At 30.1% G+C, this 17,936-nt stretch overlaps 2 protein-coding genes across 2 annotated transcripts in view; both read right to left on the bottom strand.

Moving 5' to 3' along the window:
• The window catches only part of LOC107449479 (neprilysin-2), a 92,531-nt gene that overhangs the window by 23,083 nt on the left and 51,512 nt on the right, over positions 1–17,936 (bottom strand). The window lies entirely within an intron of this gene.
• Positions 1–17,936, bottom strand: part of LOC122270586 (neprilysin-2) — a 40,296-nt gene that overhangs the window by 13,816 nt on the left and 8,544 nt on the right. Inside the window, exons 6-11 of the mRNA XM_087159629.1 lie at positions 16,195–16,406; positions 14,282–14,461; positions 12,567–12,653; positions 11,221–11,345; positions 6,520–6,742; positions 5,256–5,354 (exon numbers count right to left, since the gene is read on the bottom strand). Coding sequence (XP_087015755.1) covers positions 5,256–5,354; positions 6,520–6,742; positions 11,221–11,345; positions 12,567–12,653; positions 14,282–14,461; positions 16,195–16,406 — 926 coding nt within the window. The remainder of the gene's footprint in view (positions 1–5,255; positions 5,355–6,519; positions 6,743–11,220; positions 11,346–12,566; positions 12,654–14,281; positions 14,462–16,194; positions 16,407–17,936) is intronic.

The following is a 17,936-nucleotide window of genomic DNA, read 5'->3' as shown; positions in this document are numbered from 1 at the left end:
AAATCTGTTAAATTTCCTGAATTATATTTCTTCTAAAATATAAAATCAAAGAAAAAAGTTTTGTTTTTTATTTCTATTCAAAAATTAATCAATAATTGATTCTGTAAATTAAAGAAATTTCAATGATGAATATCTGTTACCCTTAGATCTAAATAACTGCAAACAAGAGAAAATTGGAAAAGTTATTGTTTGGGAGTGAGCCGTGTTTGGAAGATTATACCTTTAAAACAGAAAAAGGCACCGGTGTTTCAAGCTGTATTTCATAACTGAAAATTATTAAAATGCTAAATATAATATAATATTTTTCACTTATTTCGATCTGAATTAATACAAAATATTTAATGAAAAAAGGATGAAAAATCTGTTTAATAAAGGTTCTGTATCAAATGATTAATGCAATTTATTTTCAAAAAATCTCGAAGTTTGCAACTTTTAGAGTTGAGTGATGAACAGTAAATTAAAACAGAAAATAGTGTTTTTGAGCACCCTATACCAAAAAAAAAAATGTAGCAATAAATTTATAACTTCTAACAATTACTTTGGTTATTATATCCAATAATTTCACAAAAAATTTCGTAAGAAAAGCTTAAATATTTATAAAGATATCGGCATTCTTTTTTAAAAATAATTTTTTTGTCTTTCGCGTTTTTGTCTCGTGCTATAATTTCAAAAATATTCAATAAAATTAAAACGAAGTTTTTAGAGCAATTTAAAATTAATTAAAAAATCTTTGATTTTAAATTTGAAAAAAAAAATTCGTTTAAAATTATGCAATAAGTAATATAAGCAACTCTTTTATACTGCGCATGCGCGGAAAAATTTGGCTTTTTTTTCCAGCTCAGTAGTGAATCGTATTTGGCAATAATAAAAAAAAGTAGGGGAGAGTCGGGTAGCCCCGCTCACTTAAGGAGTATTGCTTATATTTCTGTATAACGTAGAATAATAATCAATATTTTTGTATGTTTCGATTGTTTTATCATCTAATTAAATAATGCAAAAAGAATAAACCTAAAAAAGAATAGTTTAACTTAAAAAAATAGAAATTTAAAGAAACATGTTTTTCAGCTCTTTTCAAAATGTGTCGGGTAGCCCCGCCCAGTTACAAAAATTATGTTTTTTGACTGTTTTTTCAGGTGTGAGTGAGAATGACCAATGTATTGACAATAGATAAACCTCATTTATCATTTTTATCACAAAATTATTTTATTTATTACACATTTATATACTTTTAGTCAATTCTATCATTTAATAACAACAAATGTCATACTTTTTATCATTATTAATGTCAGTGGCGTAGCGAGGGGTGGGCAAGGGGGGGCATCATGCCACGGGCGCTACTCACAAAGGGGCGCCAAATGGTCCGCAAAACAAAAAATTGCTGAATAATTTTTTTTTATTATAATTGATTTCTGGAAAATATATTTTAACTTAGTGCCAGTGTAATATAATAAATGTCAATTCATAAATATTATTCATAATAATTAATATTTAATTCATATTAAATATTATATTAAATTCATATTCATATTAAATATATTTCAATATTTAATTCACGTCCTTGTCATCGAGCTCTGCTTAGAATAAAAATGAAATGTTAATAAATATTAAATGTTATATATAAGTTTAATGTCAGCATAAATTATATTGCATATTTCACTATGTTACTACCTTTCAAGTTCAAGGCATTCTTGGTAAGTAATAAATCAAATAAGATTGCTTACTACATCTACTCGACGATTCTATTATTAAGTGAATAGAGTATGAAAAAATTTGCTAACAGAAAAATTTGTTGTTCTGTTCTCATATTTGTCACTACAGATTCAAAATGAATTCATTCATCTTCTGGCATCTACAGTTCAAAATCAACTAATAAACGATATCAAAAGAAATAAATATTATGGACTTTTGTTTGATTCAACTCCTGATATCTCTCATCGAGAACAAATGTCCCAAGTCGCTAGGTGTGTAGATGCTGATTTTATCAATAAAAAAGTTTCCATCAAAGAATCTTTTTTGAGTTTTATTGAAATACATGCTAAAGATGCAGCCTCGATCGAAAATACAATTTTAGAGAAATTAAATTACGATGAAATTTCATTAACAAACTGCAGATCACAATGTTACGATAATGCTGCCGTGATGGCAGGTCACACATCTGAAACGCGATGGAGCGCCAGAATACAAGCGGTTATCGTTATCATCTATGAGCTAGAGAATATAAAAGAACTAATAGAAAAATTAGCAGAGCACACTACCACTACAAGTGACAACAGAAGTGAAGCTACAATTCTGTTGCAAAATATACTAACCTTTAGTTTTATAACTTTAGTTCATTTCTGGTATGAAATCTTAAGAAGGATTGATCGTGTGCAGCTCAGATTACAAGATCCTAGAATGAATTTTAAAGAAGTGTTCCATGATCTTGAATCATTAGCGACTGAACTAGCCGAAATTTGAGACAAGCTCTGTAAAGAGGCAATAGAAAAAGCAGAGTCTCTTTGTGAAAAATGGGATATGGATACAACAATACGTGCCTGGAGAATTGGCTATGGTGGTCTTTTCGCAGAAAGTGAAATTTCTCGCGTTATGAAAAGCACTCTTGATTGTCTCCAACAAGAAATGTGTACACCATTAAGTGACCTTAATTTCAAATTGGATTTCTACTGGACGTTGAAAATTTATTAAACAAGGATAATGTTGATAACGACCTTGAAAAAAATTTGTAAAAATCTGGGTGAATTTTATAATACAGATTTCAATGTAATCGAACTTATTATCAAAATATGTGACAGCAAAATGTTACTCCGCAGTAGAAAAGAAATTAAACCTAAAACTCCATTAGAATTTCTTACTTTTATAATCAATCTCGAATGGAGAATATGTTTCTCCAAATCTGAGAGCGGCATTTCAAATACTCCTGACTATCTCAGTATCAATTGTTAGCTGCGAACGTTCATTCAGCAAATTAAAATTAATTTTGACAGATCGCCTAAGTGACCTAGCATTTTTAAGTATGGAAAGAGTAAAAGTTTAAATGATCAATTTTGATGATATTATTGATACATTTGCTTCATCAAAAGCATGGAAAATTTAGACATAGTAATTAGTTTTATTAATGTATTATAATCATATGATCATTAAATATATGTATCTCCTTAGAGATAATAAATATTTATTCTTTTATTGTTTTAAAACTGCGTGTTTTTAAAATATTTCTTTATAAATATGTAAAATAAATAATAGGTATCTTTTGAACTAATTCTAGATGATCATTATACATTTCAAAATCTAGTCTTGTTCTCTCAACTACATTTTTTGTCTCAAATTTAAAACCTAGCTAGAGTCTATGACTTTATTTATTTTACTTTATTTATTTATTAATTTGAGAGTATATTTTACATATAAGATTATGTGGTTTTCGAATGGGGGGGGGGGCGCTAAAAGGATGTTGTGCCCCGGGCGCGAGTTAAGCTCGCTACGCCACTGATTAATGTATATTAATATTTTAGAATATTAATATAAATTTAAATTAAATGTTTAATAAAAATAATTTAATTTAAGTAACAATAATTAATAACAATAGTTTTTTTTCAATATAAACTTATTTGGTTGATCTCTTCTTATAAATTTAATATAAAATACTTCTTAAAAAATTACAAATTTACTTTGTATTTTGATTACTTTCAAATGCTTCTGTAGACTGATTCGTTCGCAAATAAATGAAAATAAATAAGTAAGCGAATAGCTTATCATAATATTTATGATTTCTTGATATTAAATTTAATTTGGATACATCAATTACATTTTAAAAATATTTAATTTGCATTTTTAAATATATAAATTTATGTTTCATATAATATTAAAACATATATTTGTTGTTAAAAATGCATATAGCATTCAAATTTGAAGCAATAGAATAATAATCTTTGCAACCGTACATTTATCGACGAAATAAAATTGGGCGGTGATACCCGACATTCATGTGAGCAGGGCTACCCGAAATCCAATTTTTTTGTAAATTTGTAATTACTCGAACAATTTTTCACGTACAAACTTCTTTTGTTTGTGCAAATTAAACTTAAGACTACATACTTTAATGCTGTATGTATGGAAAAAATTATTTTTTTAGTATTAAAATGAAGTTTAATCTAAACATTCAACCAATTTTTCTTAATTTCAAAACTACTGTATTCAAAATATTTTCAAAACTATTGTTTACCATGTTACCAGCTGCATAAATACTTGAAACTTTGAAAATAATCTTTTTTCAATATAACAATTAATGTCCGATGTCCCATTGACTTGAAAAAATATTCTATACATATGAAATTGACAGTGGGCGGAGCTACCCGCTGGGCGGGACTACCCGACTCTCCCCTACAATTTGAATTTCGTAAAATTTTAAAAAGTTTCAATCAATTTTCTGAACAATTTATGTACTTTTTAAAAGAAATTCAAAATGATACAGATTTTTGTGCGAATACTTTTTTTTTGTATTATAAGACAAAATTAAATAACAAATGATAATACCTTACAACAAACACCGAAACATAATTGCATGAGAAAAAAAAAGCAAGACAAAGTAAAAATACTCTTGTGGGAGATCCCCAACAATGCCGGTGTAATTTTTAAATAATCTTGTTTAATGGTGCAAAATAATGTTGAGGAAAGCCCCTAATTATTTGAGCTTTCTTTTAAAAAGTAATAAAATTGCTTGAAACATTTTAAGTTATTCAAATCGGATATTTTTAATTAGTTGCCGTATACATTTCACTACAAAATGAAAAGAAAATTTGAATTTTCCCCTCTCATGCGTAGTATAAACGAGCTACTTTAGTTACTCATACCTTGCGCTGTTTTAAACAAATTTTTCTCAAGCTATAATTTAAAAATTAATTTTAAATTTCACCAAATTTTTTGTTTAATTTTATTGACTATTTTAACAAAAATATTTAGCAAGTTATAATAAAAAAAAGTAAGACAAAAAAAAATAGTTTTCAGTAAAAATGGCCATATATCTCCATTAAATATGTCTCCACTGCAGAGATTTTGCTATAAATATTACTGTAAAAATTATGGTACATCACATTTTTTGTTCCGTAAGTTTTTACGGTGAAACAATACCACCACCCTAGTTACCAGTACATTTTACCGGAATTTGATCCTAAATTTTTTACAGTGCAGCTATGTAATGGTAGATAGTTAAGAGAGGAAATTTAATGGTATTAATTTCAAAAGTTTAGAAAATTACATACCTTCTCTATAGCTTGTCTCCTGGTTTCTTCATCCATCCAATCAATTTGTTTGAGAATCTCTAAAAATGCATTGCTAATATATTTCACCATCTCCGAAGCCTAAAATAAAATTTTTAATACTGAATGAAGCCTTGTTACATTAACTATATCAGCAATTTTCCAGGGACAAATCTGAACCAAATTATAAATTCACAAAAATAATTTTCTTTCTATACAAATTATTTTTAAAAATTAATTTCTGTTTTATTTTAGCAATGACTATACGCCTCAAAGGTGTAAAACTTTTTACTTTTAATTTCGCTTTTAAACTTGTTTTTTCAATATTGGGATTTAAATTCTTTTGTTTCTTTACAAATCAATACAATTATGGCAAAACAGATGGCTTAGATTTATCGTGGATTGAATTATTTTAGAATTTACTCATCGAGATACTACAAAGACCATAAGTTCTGTTTCATTCATTACAGGAATTACAAATGCCGATTTTAAACGTCTAGTTTCTGCCACACTAGATGGCAGCACCGAGACTCTATTTGGCTGATAAAATGCACTAGAAATTTAATTTTGCCGGAAATGCCAATAGCCTCTCCAGGGATCCTTTACATGCCGCATAATAATACGACATGGCCGCTGAGGATTTTCTGCATCCCGAAAATCCGGTGTCTGGGCCGGGGATCGAACCCGCAGACTTGGGCTCAGAAGACTGACGACAAACCAACTGTGCCACCCAGCCACATATAAACGAATGTAAATTCATAGATATTCCACTTTATCAACTTTAGTTATGAGTAGACTCTGTATTAAATAGTCATAGTTCATTAAAATAATTTACTTTTAGTGCTTGTTGTTAAAACTATTGAATAAGTAAGCGATTAACTGTCCCAAAACCGGGATACGTATTTGTCACTAAATCATTTGCATTATATGAAAAAATTATGAAAATTATTTAAGCAAAATGAATGCTAGAATCAAGATTGATACTTGTTTATTATTAGAATTATTTATTACCTTATATGCATAAACTCTTATATAAATATTGAAATGCAATAAATAAGTTTATTTAGTTTTAAATGTAAAAAATACTCTTAAGATACATTTTCTTATTCCTATGTTTGTAATGAAGAAAAATAATTATCATAAGTCCTTTGAATTCCGAATATAAAATTTTCCCTTAACATAAATTATAACTAAAATATAATACACTTAACCTTACAACTGCAAATGAAACTTATTTTAACATAAACATATTTCTTTATTTTCGTACCTTTTGTTTGCTGTCGCCTTTGAAATAATGCTTTATGTAATATGAACTTAAAGCTATTTCAAGATTTTCACTTAAGGAGTTCACGCATTGTTCCCACCGGGGTTTTTCTTCACGTTCCCCTGTGATTGCTAAAACGTATTCTTGTACCAGAGCTTTCCAATCTTTGGACAACATTCCTGCGGAATCTGCAACAACTCTCCACATCATATAGTTTGCAACGATTCTAGATGGAAAAAAAATACTTTGTTAATGAAAGCTTGATGAGGCTCAATGCATGCTTACGCAATCAACAATTTAAAAATATTCAAGAAACGCCAATATTATTAAACAACCTCTCTAACTAATATATATAAATAATATTTTTTAACGTCATACTGAGAAGAATCAAAATATCAAAATCTTGTTGTTTGGACAATTATTGGAAAGAAATGTGAAAATTATTGTTTTGAGTGTGTTTAATGAAACTTACTTTTAAAAATATTAAATCATTATTTTGTTTATGTAATCCTGATTAGACAGGTAGACACACTTTATGTATGAGTCATGTTAATAGTTTTTTTTCATGTGTTGTTATTAGTTTTATAACAACAATATAAAAGAACAGGCTAAGCCTTACCAACCATTAAATATAGTAAAACAACATTTTATCACACAGTTAGAAAATTCTCTGAAAAACTGGTTTAAACAATTTATTTCATTACTATTTTATCATATTCTTACAAAAGAGTCAAATAACCATAAAAAGATGGTATTTAATATGTTAACTGTGAGAAAAATCGTTTGTTAACTGTTTTCTCCTTATACGGTTAAACAACCTGTAATTTATTCGCACCAACTAGGCCCACGTAATGAATACACTTAGTTCCTTGCAGCTGTCGACATATTATTACACAGAGGTTTAATCTGTTAATCTTATGATTGACTGAAAGGTTGTTCGAATCTCTGAGATGAAACCACATTTCTTTCATTCTTCCTTTCAACACAGGAAGAGTTTTTAGTGTTCTACGTTCCCTAATAGGTGAACCCGGACCATTGGAATACGGAAACTTTCATTCACGCACAGATAGCAACAACACAGAGCTGATTAACACAAAAAGTCTAGTATTTTCTATCTCTCACGATAGATGGCACCACCAGATAAACTAATTATAAGGCACATTCCACGGTTCTTCTTGGCAGAAACACAACTAAACTACGTAAAACATGACTTCTATCATTACCTAACAAAAAGCCTCCATATAACCTAACTCCCAGGTCCAGTTAAATTTCATTTTTACAGTTTTGAAACCATGGTAGATGTTAATGGTTACTAAACCATATAATTTTGTATTCGCGGTTTTGGTTAATGTACCAGTTATAAATGGTTTCAAAGCCGTAGAAATAAAGAATTGTTTCTAAGCGTAAACCTTACTGTTAATCGGATGGACAGTTTGCTGCCAGTTGTTTGCTGTAATTTTAGAAAGAAAATTTCAACAGTGTAGTGCATTGCTGGTGATATTTCAAGTATATTTGTTTGGTCAACGATTGAAAAGTACATAAAAAGTGTGTTTTTACAACTTTTCACTAAAAATATTGGAACAAGATTTTGTTATTGTGATCATGTGAAGATTTAAAGTATTATTGGATGGTAAATATTTGAAAAGAATATGAAAAGTGCTAACTATAACCTATCATTGAAAATATTAAAATAATATTTTGTAGGAAAAAATATGAAAAGATGTGAACCATTGTTGCTTGTTTAACTATTGAAAAGAACATGAAGATGGTTTACTATAACTTATAATTAAAAATATTAAATAAAATAAACACGTTTTAATAATGAAAAAAAAAATCATATTCAGCGGGGTAATTAAAGCTTGAGTGCGCTTTGCTCCATGAGAAATACATGAAAAGTGATGTGCAAGTTTTGCACTCTAACAGATTAGAACCTCTCCCCCCTCCAAAAAAAAAATTTTTAAAATTGAGAATAAGAGAATGATTCTGAAAAAAATCACAGTTCTAAAACCGCTTTGACAAATTGAGCTATTTTCTCGGTGAAAGTATCATCTATAAACTCTAATTCAAGAAGCAATGCACATCAAAACACTTTCGAGGGAGTAAATCATTGCAGTTAGACGGTTGTCTGTGAGTTTTTTCAAGATTGGAAGCTTAAGTTAGCATATTTCTTTCAGAAAACGCACTTTAGTATTTATATTTAAGGGCTTTTTTAAAATACTATAATCCTAATAAAAAAAAAATAAACGTTATTCTTAGATAAAATTTTGGTCGGATCGGACAGATTTGGCTACAAAGATGCAGTTTTCATGATTTTGCAGAGTCAACTAATTAGCAAAGACTATATTTCAATTTAAATTAAAGTAGCCTTTTATAAAAATGCCTCTTTTTTGTGCATTGGAATTTTCATTCCTCCCCCAAATACGAAATAAAAATGGTGGTGTGGTCGCATTCTGAATGATATGGCCTCAACAGTTCAAGTTGGAAGATTGGATGAAAGTTTTAGCCTTTTATGACTGTTTGATACTTCTTATTCATTTCGCTTTATATATGAAGTAATTTAAGTAAAAAAAAAATATTTTGGTAGCCATTTGTGAAAAATGTTTACCCAAAGACAATATCTAGCAAAAATTACTTTTAAAAATTGCTTATTACTTTTATTAATTGGGTAGTTTCACTTCAAGAAGATGATCAAGGATACCCTCACATGTGACCTATGACGTCAGCGACATATGATCATTTACACTCATGTCCATAAATTAAGGATAATTCAGAATCACACGGAAATCAAACTCTAAAATTAAAATTACACCTGTAGAATTATCACACACATCCTGAAGAAGAATATGCAAATTACAGGAAACCACTAGATGACGCAGGTAGTACGACACAATGACGAGAGTGTAAGAGAGGGGTATACAAGGAATGGTGGCAAAGAAGTAAAATTGTTCACAAGCGCTTTAAAAGCCTTTCAGTGCAATAACCGCATAGTTATGGCACAAAGGAAGCATTTGGATGATTTTTTACGTGGCAGAATCATCGGACGACTGGAATGTGGACGTACCCAGCTGGAAGTATCCGAGGAACTTGGAATCACCCAGAGTGTCATCTCCAGGCTTTGGCAACGATTCCAAGATAATGGTAATGTGAGTAGACGTTACAGCACAGGTCGCCCCCGAGTTACAACGCCGAATGAAGACCGGTATTTGGCAGTTACTGCCAAAAGAAACAAACGGAGCACAGCATCAGACCTGTCTCTTCAGCTACCGGTACGACAGTTTCAAGGCAGACCGTGTACAGACGCTTAGGCACATTGGTCTATATGCTCGCAGGCCTGACAGATGTGTTCCACTTACCGCAACTCACTGTCGCCTGCGATTAGTCTGGAGTAGAGAGCATGCATTGTGGACACCGCAACAGTGGTCTTGTGTGATGTTTTCCGACGAGTCCAGGTTTAGTTTGCAGTCTGATTCTCGCCGAACTTTCATATGGAGAGCGCCAGGTACCCGTTACCACCAAGACAACACCATTGAACGACACCGTTACGGTGGTGCAGGATGGCTCGTTTGGGGAGGAATTATTCTTGGTTCCAGAACTGACCTGCATGTTCAGAGTGTAACGATGACAGGCCACATCTATAGGGATGTCATTCTGGAACAACATGTACGTTTGTTTCGGGGCGCCATTGGTGCTGAATTTCTGTTTATGGACGACAACGCCCGTCCTCACCGTGCAAACATTGTAGACGAATACCTTCAATCGGAGGATATCACCCGTATGGATAGGCCAGCATACTCACCGGACTTGAATCCAATAGAGCATGTGTGGGATATGCTTGACCGACGAAATGCAGCCCGTCAACCCCCTCTCACCTGTCCATCGGACTTTCGGAGGGCATGGCTTGAAGAGTGGTGTAATATTCCCCAAGATCAGATTGATAATTTGATACTCAGCATGCCTAGGCGTTGTACGGCCTGTATTGCATCGTCCGGGAGACATACTCTGTATTAACCATCATACTAACCATGTTATACTGTTTTTTGTGAATAGGTTCTTTTTTGAAATTTGCTCCAGGGAGTAAAAATCGCAATTTTTATTAATTATGTCAAACATATAGCATCTTTTTTGCTCTTTACCTTTTGTTTAATACATAGACATTACAAATAAGCCAAATTTGTTAGGCTTCTGTCTCTTTCTGTGCCTGAACTTCATTATCCTTAATTTATGGACGTGAGTGTATAAGCAATATGGAGTGTTAAAGTTGAGTTAAGTTTCTCCACATAAGTTGGAATGTTGAATAACGTGAAATTTATTAAATACAGTGCTGTATCGCACGTCAAATTTGTTGAAATATAATTCTTTCTCGTCGACGTTCTTTACTTAAGGGATAAAAAATTCAAATTTTTTTAAGCTAAGTAAGTTCAAGTAATAAAATCAAATATTCAGCAAAATCATGAAATAGTTTTGAAAATACAATTTTTTCCTTTAAAAAAAACTTTTCAAAACAATTTTACTTTTTAGGAACTATTTAATCGATTATAGTTAACATTTCATTTTTTGCGCGCTGAAAATTCACTTGTTCTCACCAACACGTGATTAATATATTACGAGAAATTTTATTGCAGTAGCCATTACATTGTGGAAAAAGCAATCATAATATAGTGAAAAAAATACAAATATCTTATATTTATGAAGTAGAAATAATACCTTTTATCTGTTTTTGCAATGAGCTCTCCAAATTGCTTCAGAAAGTTCGGAACCATTACAACCAAGGTTTCAGTTTCAGTAATAGGATCATTCAGAAGTCCATTCAAATATTTGAGCCAATCAATCTACAGAACATTAAATAATACACTTGCAAAAAATATCTTAATGATATTAACAAAATTATTAATTTGGTAGCTAAGCAATTGAGCTGGAGCCAAATTGCTTGATGTGTTAATTTGATATAGCAACAGCCAATGACTAAAAAAATTAATTTTCGTGATTTCACTCTTCGAAAACATCAATTAAATTACACGATTGGCATTATTTTGTAAGAATTTTTCTAATGAACTATTTTAGTTATGATTAACTTCTGTAAATAGACTTTTTTTTTGAGCAGGAACAAAATAGTGTATGAGGCCAATGATTGATTTTCAGAAATACATGAATGTGGACCATTCACCAGGGAAAGTTGACATTTAGCAAATTATGAATTTACTTTAGTAACTTTTTAAAAAGGATTAAACACCAAATACGGACTCCCCTAAGCATTTTAATTACTTTTTTTTTGTTTTAGCTGATGAAAGTTTGAAAATAGGTCGATTCTCGCAAGGGAGAAAGGAAAAAGTTTAAAATATCGTATTACTGTAAGAATGGATAGCGTTCATTATGTGAACATATGTCCATATTTCGAACCCATGGCCTCGAAATAAGCATCTTTTAAAATTATGCAAACGAAATCTTAAATCAGGGTAAAATTTAATTCGGAGTCATCACTGGATGTACGAAAATATAATTTTTTTTCTTCTTTCTTCTATGACCACAATGTTCTTCATGTATTAAAAAAACGGCACGTACACTGTGTCATGTCTAACTGTTTTTTTTTTCAATACACAATACAAGGCTCTTTTGAGCTCTAAATAAGACAATGATAGAATGCTTGAGCTGCTACAGTACTTATTATTTTTGTCATCGGCTTAAGCGTGGTTTCTGGCAACTCAGTTCAGACAAATATTTAAAAAAGAAATAACGGTTTTAATTATGCTTTCAGATTGAATATTTAAAATTAGATTTTTTAAACTCAAAAACGTCATCTATAATGTCCGTGTTGCCTCTACAAAGTTATAAAAAAAAATCTAATTTAAAATATTTAGCCTGCCTACCATAATTTCAACCGTTAACATAATGTTCAATAAATCGTTACTTTTTGTGTACTTGTCTTCTAAGTTAGAAGGATATAAATATACATGATTACATTATTATTTATATTAAAATTATGAACTATTATAATAGATGAAAATGTATTCAGTGTTTTAAATAAATTTAGGAACAAAATGAATCAATTCTACCTGTGGAACCAGTTCTCGTAATTGAGAAATAGTATATTTGTGGTACATACTATCATAATCTCTTCTTTCCTCTCTTGGCAAGGAATACTAAAAAAAGAATTTTTTTCGCATAATTATAAAAGAAGATGAACAACAAATTTAATTTCTATACAAAATTGTCAAAAAAAAGCATTTTAAGCTTTCATTAAATGTAAAGATCGAACCACTTGCTGCTCTTAGGGATCAAGCCCGGTCGCAAATGCATGTCTGCACTTTCAAAAAATTTATTCATCTTTGAACCATAATGCTACGCTTAAGGTGTTAAATTCAACCTGGTCACATTAGCAAGTCTAAATTTTTAGCGTTGAACCATAACTATGAAATTTGTGCTACGCATAAGGCGTTAATTTGAACACGATACCATGGCACCAGCTTTGTATTATTTTTCAGAAAATTTGAACGTCATTTTAGTTCAGCATGCTTCAACTGTTCCTATAATGCATCTAATGGAGTGGGAATAACAGATGTCTCTCCCAAACAATTTACTATAAGTGTAAAGGTGAACTAATCTATTTTATTTTAAGCGTAGAGTGATTAAAAAAAATGCTAGCTTACAATTCTATTTTGCTTGCTTTTCAGTCATTTTAGAAATGAAAGAAAAATATTCTCAAATTTTTGATTACCGTATATCTTCGAATATAAGCCCATCCGTGTATAAGCCGAAGAGCAAACATTTTATTTGGAAATTCACCCAAAATTCTAAACTCGTATGTAAGCTAACTTGTTAAAGAAAAGCATGCTACTCTTGGAAATAAAAAACTTCCTCTCCTGTAGTAACGGTTGCACAATAGGTAAAAGAATTCGTAATTCGAAAATAATAGCATTCCTTTCAAATAGTCCTTTCTGAGTGTTTCTTTTTCAATTTCAATTTTCATACAATCCGTTTTCAACATTATTTTAAGTATATATGTTTCGTGATATTCCCCCATTATTGCTAATGCTCGACAGAAGAAGTATTTTTTCTTAGCCAATGCCCCCTCGTGAAGTTTTTCAAAGTTCGTGGTAGTATAAAGAGACCCCACTACTTTATCTTTCAAAAATTTTCTAAACATTTTCGGCTTATATTCAAATTATGTGGTAATTTGTATTGACTCAGAAATTCGTGAAACTAAATTGAATTTAAAAATTTTCATAATTTAAAGTTTGCTTACCTGGATTAAAAATCTATTAATTTATAATTTGCTTAGTTGAATTGAAAATAACAATATTTCAAACTATTTAAACTGAAAAATTCGACAGTTTGAGAGGTTAAATTATAAAAAGAAACGCATTTACGTAAATTACATATACGTTATGTAAATTTTGATGAATAAGCAATTCCAGAAGAATATTATTTCGGAATGTTTACCAACAATCAAAATTTTATGAAATTTAGCGGATGAAAATATTTAATTGCATTTTTACAATAAAATAAGACACTTGTTAATAATGTGTATTTATCTGATCATAACACAAAATTCCTAAGAGCACGGGGATTTTGGATGCAACTTTTAAAAGTAAGCATACATTAAGGTAAAATATATTTTCTTTATGTTAATGACTTTTTATAAGACTAGTTATTTTGATATAAACGAAAACTATTGAAATTAATTCAGTTAATAACTTAAAAGACGTTATTGTTAAAGTAAATCTTTTAACTTAATATAAAATCAATGCACCTAACTAAAATTACTTACATTTGCTAAAGTTATCTCGAAATTCAAAGCTTCCAATAATTCTTTCTCAACTGTTTCTTCATTAGCTCCCAATTTTTTAGCAGCTTTGACCATCAAATTATAATAAGCTTTGGTGCCAGAGTCGCTCAGACCATTTACTAAGTATGTCCGATCAGGCATTCCCAAGGATGTTTGGTCTAGCTGAAGAAAATATGGTTTAAATTTATTACACAAAACAAAACAGGAAAAATCGCTTAATTAAAAAATTGTGTGTGCTCTCAGCACTAACGCGCAACACAGCAATGTTTTTTTTAGAAATAACTAAGGCACTCAGATTAAAAGTAATGGCACATTTCCCAATCTATCTTAAATTTGAAAATGACAGCAAACGAAGTTTGTTTTTACATCGATCAAATTTTGGATGTCAACTATGGGATTTTTTAGCCCGATTCCTGTGATACTTCTTTGTTGTTTCCAATCCCAGCTGGGATAGCGGAGCTACACTAGATCCATGTGGCCGTGAGTCTTCAAAAAATCGAGGAAAAGGAGAGGTCTCTCGAGAACCTCTTCCATGGTGAAACCCAAGCAATGAAGTAGATGGTGAGGAGTAGCCTTGCTGGATGATACTTCTTTGAAATATTTGACCTTCGAGTCTAATAGCCCGGTCTTCCCTACGTGTAATAAGTGCATCCCAAGCGCATCCAAGTGTACCCTACGTGCACAAAGTCAAACCTGCTTTTCTCGATCATGTCCTTGCTTGTATGGATCCAGAACTTGCAGATGGCAGGATGGTAAGACAATACTCCGTCATAGTTATTTACATTTATACTAATACATTTGTGGTAGGCTGGGTTAGTTGCAACTTCCTGTTGCAAAAGCCAAAAAATTAAACCGCGCCGAACTCTAGGTGTATTTCAAAAAAATATGATTTAAGTTTTTAAGAAGTACCTAGCGTTGTTAAGATACTTAATAAAGTTTAGATGTGGAAGGCCACCAAGTAAGGTATATATATATATGCACGAGGAAAATCATTATTAAAATATTGCGTCTCTTTAATTTTAAATTAGAACACTGAGTTAAGGGGAAAAATTTGAACACTGGTTAATTTAATTTTCTCTTAACTGGTTAATGGTTCTCTGCAACTAGAGAAAATATGCACTGGTTCATTTAGTAAAAGTTGTTGATGTGTTGTGTTCATATGGCCAATACATAATCTGTTTCTGAAAGCTCTAGAGAGAGATTTTAAAGGCGGAAAATGTGATGGCTGGCTGGAGTTAATCCAATAACGCAACAAAATTTACACAATATAGACGATTAAAAGAATATATCATATAAAAATATGAAAAGATTGCGTAATAAACCAAAAAGTTATTTTCAAAAATAAATAGTTTTGCTTCGTGTTTTTGTGTGTATTTCAGCAGAAACACTCAAACAATTTTGGGAATTACTTCCGGTGTTCATATTTTGTAACGAACAAAAAATATTTCTTTCATTTGTATATCAAAATTGTTCGTGTATACAAAATACTTATTCCACTTGTATTATTCAAAATACTTATTCCACTTGTATTTCGATATATTAGCTTAAAGTATAAAAGGAATTTTAATTAACCTTTAATAAACGACCTTTATGGCAAAAATCTGTTATTTCCCTTAAATTTTCATTAAAAAAAAAAGGTAAAATATTAGAGAATTTTTTATATCTTAAATATTTTAACTATGCAACTACTATTTCCAGGTTATGAATGCAATAATTCTACCATTTAAAAAAAAAAAAAATAGGTCTAAATATCCATTAACGGAAATTAACATAAGGAAATTTTTTAAGTTTTGGAACTCAGAGATTTTGTACAGTATTATATAAATGCATCATTTATTTGTTGTTTTTGTGCTTAATTTCATAAGAAGAACGAAATAATGTGGCAAAATAATTACGTATATTGTGTGCACTGCGTTGTTCTTAAGGTCTATTGTAACTGACAATTCTATGAGAATGCTAAAATCGTAACCATGCTTCCGGAATGCAAATAGAGTATCCATCCAATCGAAATTTGATCCATCCCACTTGTCCCCCTCCACCACTGGCCACCCACCCAATTTTTGTAGTACTTCCTGTAAAGGTTTGCTGCCAGATTTCTCAAGGATATCTGTAAAGATAAAGTAAAGTAATTTTTTAATTAATATAATTTATTAAAAATGAAATGAGTAAATTAAAAATAAACACATGATCTTTCAAAAATTATGAATAGTTTTTAAGTTTTTTTTTATTAAAAACTTAATATTTTTATTTTATATTTATCGATTTTGTTAATTTATATTTTTTTTAAAAAGTTTTTCACATTTTTTCGGAAAAAATGCCATTTTGAATGATTTTTGGAATTCTTTTTTCATACTTAAAATGAATGTATTGTAAATTAAACAGTGTATTAAGAATATCTATACATTTTTCAACACCTAGAAATTTTCTGCATTAATAGGAGAAATATTAGAAAGCTTTTAAAAACTTCCTTTGGAAAAAAAAATTTGAAAAACTATATCTTTTATTTTTAAAATTCATGTTGCCTAATTTGTACAGTGTCTTAAAAATATGTATATATTTCCATGACTCATCAAACTAAATCCAAAATTTTCTGCAAAAATAAAGAAAATATTTCTTTAAAAAAAATTCTGATTGATGATACCTTATTTGAATTCGACTTTAAAGTGCTCCATCTCTTGAACAATTTAATAAATATTTTCTAAATTACAACTTTTATAAAAAACCAAATTAAAAAATATTAAAAAATTTCCGGATTTAAAAACTGATGAAACTTGATATATTCTTTTGCGTTTATTTAGTATTTCTGGTTATTCAAAGGTGTGCTGGCTTTTACGTTCAGAGGAACTCCTGTCACATGCAGAAAAATTCTATCTCGCTGAAATCTACTGATCAAGTAATTTAGTTATAATAAATAAAAACTTTAACTTTCAGTTGAATACTCATCCGAAAATTCAAGCAATAAAGGTAAATTAATTTTAGCTGTAGGCCTACTGTTTTATTTTTAAAATTTTTTAGATTCAATAATTGATTTTGTGAATTAAAGAAATCTCAATCATGAATATCTGTTCTTCTTAGATCTAAATAACAGGGCTCACTTCTAAGCAATAATTTGAAAAATCATTGCTTGAAAGTGAGCAGTGTTTTGTAGATTTAACGCAAAAGAAGACAGCCGTGTATAGCTTTGTATTTCATAACCATAAATTTTTAAAAAGCTAAATCTAATAATTTTACTTATTTTGAGAATAATCAAAAAAAGTTTGTGAAAAGTATGTTTAATAAAAATTCTGTGACAGAGGGTAAACAAGGAACGCTATCACTCGATCACGTGAAGTTGTTGTAGTCGTAATTATATGAGTAATATTCATATAAAATATCATCTCTATATATATTTCTCTTACACTGCGACAAAAAAAAGCCTCATTACAACTCCCCAAATGGCAACGCTAGAAAATCGACCAATGATTGCCGGTAAAAATGTTACATGCCAAATCTAGCTGAGATAGCTCAACATATAGCGCTTTTAAAAACGGAAACTGAAATAACCGGAGAGAACATAAGCTAGGCAGAAGTGAGTAGTCTTTGTCGTTAGATCTCTATTTTATTATTTTGTCGAAAGCGCTTTTTTTCATGAATTTAT

This window comes from Parasteatoda tepidariorum, chromosome 3 (assembly GCF_982258835.1).
Source record: "Parasteatoda tepidariorum strain Cologne lab strain chromosome 3, Ptep-v5.0, whole genome shotgun sequence".
In the NCBI taxonomy this organism is placed as follows: domain Eukaryota; kingdom Metazoa; phylum Arthropoda; class Arachnida; order Araneae; family Theridiidae; genus Parasteatoda; species Parasteatoda tepidariorum.
Note: the sequence above shows the minus strand (reverse complement) of the source record. Positions and strands in the feature narration are given on the sequence as shown.